The following is a 12,163-nucleotide window of genomic DNA, read 5'->3' as shown; positions in this document are numbered from 1 at the left end:
GCGCAGCTTTTAAAATGAAAATAACCGGTTTCCTTCGTATCAGCCTAAGAGCCTAAACGTTCTTACATATAAGCAGTCAAAATCACATAATAAATATGATTAAAAACCCCACTTTTCAATAATCCCCCTTAGGAGATATTAACCCTTGATTCCATAAAGATAAAGGATTCCCACTGTGACCCTGTCCTTCTATCGTTAACGTGTGAAAATAATGAAACAATCTTACCGGACACTATGCCATGGAACAGTGACACGTGTCCTTCAAGTTCGATAGATTGTAGCAGTGCTTCTGACATGGACTTGAATGAAGAAAGCAAGCAGCGAAACTCGTCAACTCTGATTGCTTAAGGAGCTGTTAATATGATGGATGAGTTTGCAGAAAGACTCTCCCTGCATCTCCAGACTAACTTTCGTCAATGCTCTGAGAGGCTGACAAGAATACTTAAATCTCAAATTCCATTTCGAAGAGTACTACTCTCCATAATGAACTCTCTGTATCTTCTGACACTTCTCTGCCAACCTCCTGTGACGAAAGGCAAAGAATGACTGGGGGATGAGGGAAGTGGGGGAGGTATTTAAGCCTTTGGCTGGGTTGTCTGCCTCCTCCTGGTGTCCAGGTTCTGTATTTCCCACAACTAAGGAATGAAGCTGTGGACTCTCATATTAAGAAGGAAAAATGTTTGGCTAACAAAGCTTATGTTTAATAAAAATGTTGTGATTTCAGTTTTCTTTATTACCTGAAGTAATCAATGCCAGATGTTAATTTTGTCCCGTCATATGTACTGTTACTGGATGGACTGGTCTCTGGCACCTGTAAAACACCACAATATTATCACCTTCTACTCAAGAGTGCATGCAAGAGCAGACAGTAATGACAATTAAATTCAACCGATCTGGAATATTACAATAAGATAAACCTCTTGATTGTATATTACAAGTTTCATTTATAAGATTGTTGTTAGAAGCAGTGGTGATAAGATGAGCATGCAAGAGACAAGCATGATCCACTGGAAGTATGAGGGGGTGAAGGGCCTCGTTAAGGCAGGGGTCGACAAATCTATTTAAAATTTAGGAGCCAGACAGTGCTATTTGTTTATAGATACATGAAGAATACAAAAAAATTTAGCAGCCAGGGGTAAAATTCTAGGAGCCAATGGCTCCATGGCTCTTGCATTTATCGAGCCCTGTGTTAAGGTGCAGTGAGGATGCAAGTGTTGTGACCGACATGTAATGGTTTTTAGAGAATGAGGTTAGGCAAAATGGGATAATATGGGTCTGTGTGCGTTGCAGTACAACAACATGCCTGCAGCAGCTACTAAGCCCCCTCTCTCTGATGCAAGGTTTAAAAACAAAAACACTGCACCTGCTGGCTGCCCTTCTCCTCCCTCTCCAGTTCTTCCAGTAGTTTTTTGGCCTGATGCAACCTTCTCTGTATGGACTGATTTTCCTGTTAATAATATTCACATTCAGCCTACTTATGGCAACGTGAGAATATTCCCCCAATGACAAGCATGCAATCCTGTATATAGGCACAGGAATTACCCATTTAGAATATTATTCTATGTAAGCTGCTAACAGAGGTATCTGATGTATATCAGTGGATATAAAAAGTCGTCACACCCCTGTTAAAATGTCAGGTTTCTGTGATGTAAATAAATGAGACAAAGATAAATAATTTCAGAACCTTTTCCACTTTTAATGTGACCTATAAACTGTACAACTCAAAACAAACTAAAATATTTTAGGAGGAGGTAAGTAAACAAAAAAAAAACCCCTAAAATAATGTGGTTGCATAAGTGTGCACACCCTCTTATAACTGAAGATGTAGCTGTGTTCAGAATTAAGCAATCACATTCAAAATCATGTTAAATAGGAGTCAGTACACATCTGCCATCATTTAAAGTGCATCTGATTAACCCCAAATAAAGTTCAGCTGTTCTAGTAGGTCTTTCCTGACATTTCTTAGTTGAATACTACAGCAAAAGCCATGGTCTGCAGAGATCTCCCAAAGCATCAGAGGGATCTCATTGTTAAAAGGTATCAGTCAGGAGAAGGGTAAAAAAAGAATTTCCAAGGCATTAGATATACCATGGAACACAGTGAAGACAGTCATCAAGTGGAGAACATATGGCGCAACATTGACGTTACCAAGAACGGGACGTCCCTCCAAAATTGATGAAAGATAAGAAAACTGGTCTGGGAGGCTGCCAAGAGGTCTACTGGAATATTAAAGGAGCTGCAGGAATATCTGGCAAGTACTGGCTGTGTGGTACATGTGACAACAATCTCCAGTATTCTTCATATGTCTGGGCTATGGGGTAGAGTGGCAAGACGGAAGCCTTTTCTTACCAAAAAAACATCCTAGCCTGGCTAAACTTTGCAAAAACACATCTGAAGTCTACCAAAAGCATGTGTGAAAAGGTGTTATGATCTGATGAAACCAAGGTTGAGCTTTTTGGCCATATTTCCAAAAGATATGTTTGGCGCAAAAACAACACTGCACATCACCAAAAGAACACCATACCCACAGTGAAGCATGGTGGTGGCAGCATCATGCTTTGGGGCTGTTTTTCGTCAGCTGGAACTGGGGCCTTAGTCAAGGTAGAGGGAATTATGAAGAGTTCCAAATACCAGTCAATATTGGCACAAAACTTTCAGGTTTCTGCAAGAAAGCTGAACATGAAGAGGAACTTCATCTTTCATTATGACAATGACCAAAAGCATACATCCAAATCAACAAAGAAATGGTTTCACCAGAAGAAGATTAAAGTTTTGGAAAGGCCCAGCCAGAGCCCAGACCTGAATCCAATCGAAAATCTGTGGGGTGATCTGAAGAGGGCTGTGCACAGGAGATGCCCTCGCAATCTGACAGATTTGGAGTGTTTTTGCAAAGAAGAGTGAGCAAATCTTGCCAAGTCAAGATGTGCCATGTTGATAGACTCAGACCTAAAAAGACTGAGTGCTGTAATAAAATCGAAAGATGCTTCAACAAAGTCTTAGTTTACGGGTGTGCACACTTATGCAACCATTTTTTTTTTTTTTTACTTCCCTCCACCTAAAAGATATCAGTTTGTTTTTCACTTGAGTTGTACAGTTTATAGTTCACATTAAAGGTGGAAAAAGGTCTGAAATTATTTATCTTTGTCTCATTTTTTTACATCACAGAAACCTGACATTTTAACAGGGGTGTGTAGACTTTATCCACTGTATATACATTACAATAACGAGGTGGTCTTCAGGTTAAAGCAGTTGTAAATGTAACCCTGACCGCTTCTTCTATAAAGCAGAATATAGATAAATTCAATCATCCATCATATGCTACATTTAAAATTAATGTAACATGTGCATCTGCTTTCTAAAAATAGAGTATACATCTACACATACAAATAAATAGCTCCACTATTATAACTAACATTTCTGCAAATGCACTAAACACACTTTGACATAATCTTCTACTAAGAAGTAAACACCCACCTCTTGTTCCTTTTGCTCTTTTTCTGTAAGTTTGATCTTCTGTCTGGCTGCCAGGTTTTTCTGCAAAGGGAAACTTGTATTAGGCACAACAAAGCAAAAGTGCAGCAACACATGGTTAGGGAAGAAGAGGATTGAAGGCAGATTATAAAAAGAAAATTTATGCTTACCTGATAAATTTATTTCTTTTTTGACATGAGTCCACGGATCATCTTAATAACATGGGGCCCATAGTATGGATCTGTGGCCCCCTATACCTGCATTTTCCCCTTGGTCCTTGACACGTTTAAGTACTTCTCTGAGTCTCATTTCTTTTTTATGACACGATAAGTCCACGGATCATCTTAATTACTAATGGGGATATTCACCTCCTGGTCATCAGGAGGCGGCAAAGAGCACCACAGCAGAGCTGTTAAATAGCTCCTCCCTTCCCTCCCACTCCAGTCATTCGACCGAAGTTAAGGAAAGAAAGGAAAAGCCAAAGTGCAGAGGTCTTACAAGAACAGGGCAGGCCGTGGACTCATCGTGTCAAAAATACATTTTTTATCAGGTAAGCATAAATTTTCTTATTTTTTTTATGACACGATGAGTCCACAGATCATCTTAATTACTAATGGGATTCAATACCCAAGCTAGAGTACACAGATAATACTGGAAAGACAAGACAGGGAACATAAATGGAAGACACCACTGCTTGAAAAACCTTACTCCCAAAAGCGGCTTCAGCCGAGGCAAAAGTGCCAAATTTGTAGAACTTTGAAAAAAATTTGAAGAGAGGACCAAGTTGCAGCCCTGTAAATCTGATCCACAGAAGCTTCATTTTTGAATGCCCATGAAGAAGCAACAGCCCTAGTGGAATGAGCCGTAACCCCCTCAGGAGGCTGCTGTCCAGCAGTCCCATATGAAAAACGTATGATACTCTTCAGCCAAAAAGAAAGAAGTAGCCATAAGTTACTGTCTCCTACGTTTTCCTGAGAAAATCACAAACCAAGAAGAAGACTGAAGAAAGTTCTTAGTCGCCTGCAGGTAAAACTTTAAAGCACGGACCACGTCCAAATTGTGCATAAGTCGTTCTTTCTGAGAAGGAGGATTAGGACACAAGGAAGGAACAACAATCTCCTGATCAATATTCCGATCAAAAACAACCTTAGGAAGAAATCCTAATTTAGTACGTAAAACTACCTTATCTCATACTGAAATGCTGAGAGTTCGATACTCTACGAGCAGAAGAAATAGCAACAAGAAATAAAACTTTCCAAGATAAAAACTTAATATCCAAGGAATGCATAGGCTCAAATAAAGCCAGTTGAACATATAGAACTAATTTCAGACTCCATGGAGGAGTAACTGGTTTAAACACAGGCCTGATCCTAAGCAAGGCCTGACAAAAAGATTGAACATCTGGAACATCTGCCAGACGTTTGAGTAACAAAATAGATAGGGTAGAGATCTGATCCTTTAGGGAACTTGCTGCTAAACCTTTCTCCAAACCCTCTTGGAGAAAAGACAAAAATCTAGGAATCCCCACTCTACTCCATGAGAAGCCCTTGGATTCACACCATATAAATATTTATGCCATATCTTATGGTAAATCCTTCTAGTTACAGGCTTACGAGCCTGAATCATGGTCTCTATGACCGAGTCTGAAAACCCCCACTTGAATAAAATTAAGCGTTCAATCTCCAAGTAGTCAGCTTCAGAGAAACTAGATTTGAATGAAGGAAGGGCCCTTGAATTAGAAGGTCCTCCCTCAACGGAAGTCTCCACAGTGGCAGAGATGACATGTCCACCAAATCTGCATACCAAATCCTGCGAGGCCAGTGCAATGAGGATCACCGACGCCTTCTCCTGCACGACTCTAGCAATGACCCGAGAAGGAAGCGCAAACGGAGGAAATAGGTATGCTAGACTGAAGTTCCAAACGTACCGCCAGGGCGTCTAACAGTACCACCTGAGGGTCCCTGGATCTCGACCCGTACCTCGGAAGATTGGCATTCTCCCGAGATGCCATGAGATACAATTCCGGCTGACCTCATTTGAGAATCAAGCTGAAAAACACTTCTGGATGGAGTACCCACTCCCCCGGCTGAAAGGTCTGCCTGTTCATGAAGTCCGCCTCCCAGAGTCCACCCCTGGGATGTGGATTGACGACAGACAGCGAGAATGGGCCTCTGACCACTGAATTATTTTGGATACCTCTTATCGTCCCTGATGAACTGAAGATATGTGTCCAACTGGAACCAGATAAACTGGACCGAGACTAACTGGGGCTAGGCCAGAATAGCATTGAAGATCGCTCTCCGCTCCAGAATGATTATAGGAAAACCAGACTCGGAGTCTAAATTTCCCTGAGCCTTTAGGGGGCCCTAGACTACTCCCCATCCTAGAAGGTTGGCGTCTGTTGTCACCGACACCCAAGACGGTCTGTGAAAGCAGGTTCCCTGGAAGAGATGATCCAGAGACAACCACCCTTAAGAAATCCTGTGTCTCCTGCTCCAGTAATATTCGAGGAGACAAATCCGTATAATCTCCGTTCCATAGCCTGAGCATGATAACCTGCCAAGGTCTGAGAAGGAACCAAGCAAACGGGATGATGTCCCATGCCGCTACCATCAGCCTGATACCTCCATGCACTGAGCCACTAATGGCCGAGGAGAAGACTGTCAGGAAAAAACTTCATTTATAGGGAATCCATTATGGTTCCCAAGGTTACTTTTGTCCATGTGACTAAGTAACCCCTTACCAAATTTACCTTCCATCCTTGATATCACAGAAGGGATAACATTTCCATGTGGAATCATGCTTGAAAAGATTGCACCTGGACTAGGCTGTCTTCCACAATTGGGAGTGTTTGCCTGAGAATGTGAAAATGCAAGCATGCGTCCGTTAAATCTGCCTTCATAAAATGACCCTCCTGAATCAAAAGGAAAATGGAACGAATAGTTTCCACCTTGAAGGATGGTACACTTAGGAATTCCTATCATGGCGGCTTAGAAGTGTTGAAACTCCCAGTCGGCTACACTATGTACATAAGCCGTCGGGAGAAGTAAATGCACCAAAACAGGCTAGAAAATAAGCGTGATAAGTTTAACCTCCCGGTCGGCTGTTGAATTACAATAAGCCGTTGGAAGTAGAAAAGAGCCACCAAGTATAAATATGAGAGTTGCTTTTCAGAAACTATGAGCCCCAGACATAAATATAAGAGCCATTTCTCCACGTCCCCAGTGCCTGCAGAAACTGCCCTATGAGTTATTCCTCCTAAGGATAATGTCCTCTTGTGCCCATGTATGAAATAAAGTGCCAATCTTTCTGTGTACAACCCTAGAAAATAAAAATTAGCAATTAACTTAGAAATCTGCCCGGCAGTAAGGCAGCTCACCCGGCTTGTGAGGTCCTCCCCCTCACATTGACCTGTGGAAATAAGAAGTACTGAGTATTTTCTCCCTCAGACTTTCACAAACAGTGCAGCATAAATGTATGGGAGGGGCAGTGAGAATTATGTCCCACAAGTTCCCATTGCTCTAAAGCCACCACTACTCTACGGAAGAGACTGATATGGACTACGGCTACACCCTAGGACAAAGCATCACAATCTTGTACTACTTTAAAAATAATAAACTCTTAATTGAAGAATCTAACCTAACACCCCACTTTACCACTTCCTATCACTAACGTAGGCAAAGAGAATGACTGGAGTGGGAGGAGCTATTTAACAGCTCTGCTGTGGTGCTCTTTTCCGCCTCCTGCTGACCAGGAGGTGAATATCCCCATTAGTAATTAAGATGATCCGTGGACTTATCGTGCCATAAAAAAGGAAATTTATGCTTACCTGATACATTTATTTCTTTTTCGATACGACGAGTCCACGGATTTCATCCTTACTTATGGGATTACGCCTCCTGGTCAACAGGAGGAGGCAAAGAGCACCACAGCAGAGCTGTATAAATAGCTCCTCCCTTCCCTCCCAACCCAGTCATTCGACCGAAGTTAGGAAGATAAAGGAAAAGCCAAGGTGCAGAGGTGACTAAAGTTTAACAAAAATAATAACCTGTCTCAAAAACAACAGGGCGGGCCGTGGACTCGTCGTATCGAAAAAGAAATAATTTTATCAGGTAAGCATAAATTTCCTTTTCAAGATACGAGTCCACGGATTTCATCCTTACTTATGGGATACAATATCAAAGCTATAGTACACGGATGAAACGGGAGGGAAAAGACAGGGAACCTAAACGGAAGGCACCACTGCTTGAAGAACTTTCCTCCCAAAAAAAGCCTCAGAAGAGGCAAATGTATCGAATTTGGAAAATTTGGAAAAAGTGGAAAGAGAAGACCAAGTAGCTGCCTTGCAAATCTGTTCTACAGAAGCATCATTTTTGAATGTCCATGAGGAAGCCATGGCTCAAGTGAAATGGGCCTAATCCGTTCAGGAGGCTGCTGTCCAGCAGTTTCATATGCAAAGCAGATGATACTCTTCAGCCAAAAAGAAAGGTAGCCGTAGCTTGCTGACCCCTACGTTTCCCAGGGAAAACAACAAGCAATGAAGAAGACTGGCGAAAATCCTTAGTCGCTTGCAAATAAAATTTCAAAGCCCGGCCCATGCCAGATTATGTAACAAACGTTCCTTCTTAGAAGAAGGATTAGGACACAAGGAAGGAAGAAAAATTTCCTGATTAATATTCTTATTCGAAACATTAGGAAGAAAACCAGGACTGGTTTGTAGCACCACCTTATCCGAATTAAAAATTAGATAAGGAGAATCACACTGCAAAGCCGAAAGCTCAGATACTCTTCGAGCAGAAGAAATAGCAACCAAAAATAAAACTTTCCAAGATAACTTAATATCTAAGGAATGCATAGGTTTAAACGGAACCCCTTGAAGAACTTTAAGAACCAAATTTCAAGCTCCAAGGTGGAGCAATAGGTCTAAATACAGGTTTGATCCTAGTCAAAACCTGACAAAAAGATTGTACGTCTGGGACATCAGCCAGACACTTGTGTAACACGGATAAGGCAGAAATCTGACCCTTCAAAGAACTCGCAGACAACCATTTCTCCAATCCTTCTTGGAGAAAGGACAATATTCTAGGAATCCGAACTCTACTCCATGAGTAACCCTTGGATTCACACCAATAAAGATATTTACGCCAGATCTTATGGTAAATCTTTCTAGTAACAGGCTTATGCGCCTGGATCAAAGTATCAATAACTGAATGAGAAAACCCACGCCGAGATAAAATCAAGCATTCAATCTCCACGCAGTTAGCTGCAGAGAAACCAGATTTGGATGAAGGAAGGGACCCTGAATGAGAAGGTCCTTCCTTCCTCAATGGAAGCTTCCATGGAGGCTGAGAGGACATGGCCACCAGATCGGCATACCAAGTTCTGCAAGGCCACGTAGGGGCGAGAAGAATCACCAATGCTCTCTCCTGCTTGACCCACGCAATCACCCGGCGAAGAAGAGCAAACGGGGGAAAAACATAAGCTAGATTGAAGGACCAAGGAACTGCCAATGCATCTATCAGTTCGGCCTGGGGATCCCTGGACCTGGACCCGTATCTCGGAAGCTTGGCATTCTGACGAGATGCCATGAGAATTAACTCCGGCCTGCCCCATCTTAGAACCAGGCTGGAAAACACCTCCGGATGGAGTTCCCATTCTCCCGGATGAAACGTCTGCTCAGAAAGTCCGCTTCCCAGTTTTTCACCCCTGGAATGTAAATTGCTGACAGATGGCATGAGTGTAACTCCGCCCACTGTATAATCCTGGATACCTCTCATCGCTAAGGAACTCCCTGATGATTGATGTAAGCTACCGTCGTGATGTTGTCCGACTGGAACCTGATGAAGTGTGCTGAAGCCAACTGAGGTCACGCCTGAAGCGCATTGAAGATGGCTCTCAATTCCAGAATGTTGATTGGAAGGAGAGACTCCGTCTGGGTCCAAACACCCTGAGCTCTCAAGGAACCCCAGACTGCTCCCCACCCCAGTAGGCTGGCATCCGTTGTCACGATCACCCAAGAGGGTCTGCGGAAGCATGTCCCCTGGGACAGATGATCCAGTGACAACCACCATAGAAGAGAGTCCCTTGTCTCCTGATCTAGAGTTATTTGAGGAGACAAATCGGTATAGTCCCCATTCCACTGTCTGAGCATGTGTGTACGGAATAATGTCCATAGCTGCCACTATCAATCCGACTACTTCCATGCACTGAGCCACTGAAGGCCGAGGATTTGACTGAAGGGTCTGACATGTAGCCAAGAGCTCTACCCTCCTTACCTCTGTCAGAAAGATCTTCATGGAAAGAGTCGATTAGAGTTCCTAAGAATGGTACCCTTGTCTGTGGAATTAACAAGCTCTTTCCCAGATTTACCGTCCACCCATGGGTTCTCAGGAAAGGACAGGACAAGATCGGTATGAGACTTTGCTAGCTGGTAAGATGACGCCTGGATCAGAATATCGTCCAGATACGGCGCCACTGCAACGCCTCGTGGTCTCAGAAATGCCAGAAGAGACCCCAGAACCTTTGTGAAAATTCTGGGAGCCATGGCCAGACTGAAGGGAAGCGCCACAAATTGGAAATGTTTGTCCAGAAAAGCGAATCTCAGGAATTTGTGATGATCTTTGTGGATGGGAACATGAAGATATGCATCTTTTAGATCCACGGTAGTCATAAATTGACCCTCCTGGATCAATGGAAGAATGGTACGAAAAGTCTCCATCTTGAAAGACGGAACTGAGAAATTTGTTTAGACTCTTTAGATCTAAGATAGGTCTGAAAGTTCCCTCCTTTTTGGGAACTACAAACAGGACAGATTACCCCCATGGAGGAGAGGTCTTCTACACAGCGTAAGAACGCCTCTCTCTTTATCTGGTTTACAGACAATCGAGAAAGAAGGAATATTTCTCTGGGGGAAGTGTTTCTGAACTCCAGTTTGTAACCCTGAGACACTATCTATTGCCCAGGGATCTGGAACGTCTCTTATCCAGGCCTGGACAAAGAACGATAGTCTGCCCCCTACTAGATCCGGTCCCGGATCGGGGGACATCCCTTCATGCTGACTTGGGTGGAGCAACAGGTTTTTTTTAGACTGTTTGCCCTTGTTCCAAGTCTGTTTGGGTCTCCATGTGGACTTGGGTTGAGAATAGCCCCCATCCTGCTTAAAGGAAGATGAAGATGGGATTCCCTTGAAATTCCGAAAGGAACGAAAATTACTCTGTCGACCCCTCTGTTTGAGTTTCTTATCCTGGGGGAGAAGGTGACCCTTGCCTTCCGTGATATCAGAAATAATTTCTTTCAAGTCAGGACCAAACAAGGTCTTTCCCTTATAAGGGATAGCCAAAAGCTTAGTTTTGGATGACATATCCGCAAACCAGGATTTCAGCCACAAGGCTCTACGTGCTAAGATAGAAGATCCTGAACTCTTAGCCGCCAATTTGGTAATTTGCAAAGAAGCATCTGTCACAAAAGAATTGGCCAACTTAAGGGCTTTAATTCTATCCTGTATTTCCTCCAAAGGAGTCTCAGTTTTAAGAGATTCCTCTAGGGCATCAAACCAATAAGCCGCTGCCGTGGTAACCGTGACGATGCAAGCCGCCGGTTGCAGAAGCAACCCTTGATGAACATAGTTTTTTTAAGAAGGCCCTCCAATTTCATATCCATAGGGTCCTTAAAAGCACAACTATCCTCAATAGGAATAGTAGAACGTTAAGCCAAGGTGGAAATTGCGCCCTCCACCTTAGGTACCGTTTGCCAAGAATCCCTAATAGTGTCCGCTATAGGGTACATTTTCCTGAAAATGGGAGGAAAGAATGGAATACCTGGTGTCTCCCATTACTTAGCAACAATTTATGAAGTTCTTCTGGGAACTGGAAAAAAATTCCGAAGAAGGAACTTCTAGATATTTGTCCAACTTACTCAATTTTTCTGGAGGAACCACGATTTAATCGCAGTCGTCCAAAGTCACCAAAACCTCCTTCAATAACAGACGGAGGTGTTCCAGTTTAAACCGGAAAGAAACTACTTCTGAATCCGTTGGTAGCAGAACGCTATCTGATTCAGAAAGTTCACCTTCTGATAAGAGTTCCAATTCCAAACCCTGAGAAGGCATATCTGATATTGCCATTAAGGCGTCCAAAGTCGAATTGGCGAACTCGCTCTTCCGTCTGCGTTTGCAGGACAGGGAAGATAGACAACGCTTCCGAAAGAGTAGAGGACATAACTGCCGCTATGTCCTTCAATGTAATTGCAGTCGAGACTGCGGAGGAACTGAACTGTGCCTGGGGAGAAAGATGTGGCATGCTCTGATTCTCATCGGTAGAACCCTGAGAAGCATCCGCCTTTAAGTCTTTCAAAAAACATTTGCTCCCTGAACTGTACGGCTCTCTCAGTACACGAGGGACAAAAGGTAACAGGGGGTTCAACATTTGCATTCAAACATAGTGAACAAGTAACATTCAAAATGTCCTCCATGTTAGCATAAACAGAAACAGACTTGGTCTTGTCTTGCAACTGAGTTAAATAAAGACCTCTGGAAAAACATAATTTATGCTTACCTGATAAATTTATTTCTCTTGTAGTGTATCCAGTCCACGGATCATCCATTACTTGTGGGATATTCTCCTTCCCAACAGGAAGTTGCAAGAGGATCACCCACAGCAGAGCTGCTATATAGCTCCTCCCCTCACTGCCATAT

At 42.9% G+C, this 12,163-nt stretch overlaps 1 protein-coding gene across 4 annotated transcripts in view; it reads right to left on the bottom strand.

The window, feature by feature from the left end:
- Positions 1-473: 473 nt before the first annotated feature.
- Positions 474-12,163, bottom strand: part of LOC128666513 (RNA-binding protein 6) — a 206,186-nt gene continuing 194,496 nt past the window's right edge. For 3 of the 4 annotated variants that reach the window (XM_053721153.1, XM_053721156.1, XM_053721155.1), the window contains exons 19-21: positions 3,475-3,534; positions 1,364-1,447; positions 474-811 (exon numbers count right to left, since the gene is read on the bottom strand). In XM_053721153.1, the coding sequence (XP_053577128.1) occupies positions 734-811; positions 1,364-1,447; positions 3,475-3,534 (222 nt within the window). In that variant the 3' untranslated portion in view covers positions 474-733. The remainder of the gene's footprint in view (positions 812-1,363; positions 1,448-3,474; positions 3,535-12,163) is intronic. The other variant, XM_053721157.1, reaches the window with a different exon arrangement.

The sequence above is a fragment of the Bombina bombina genome, chromosome 7, assembly GCF_027579735.1.
Source record: "Bombina bombina isolate aBomBom1 chromosome 7, aBomBom1.pri, whole genome shotgun sequence".
Classification (NCBI taxonomy): Eukaryota; Metazoa; Chordata; class Amphibia; order Anura; family Bombinatoridae; genus Bombina; species Bombina bombina.
Note: the sequence above shows the minus strand (reverse complement) of the source record. Positions and strands in the feature narration are given on the sequence as shown.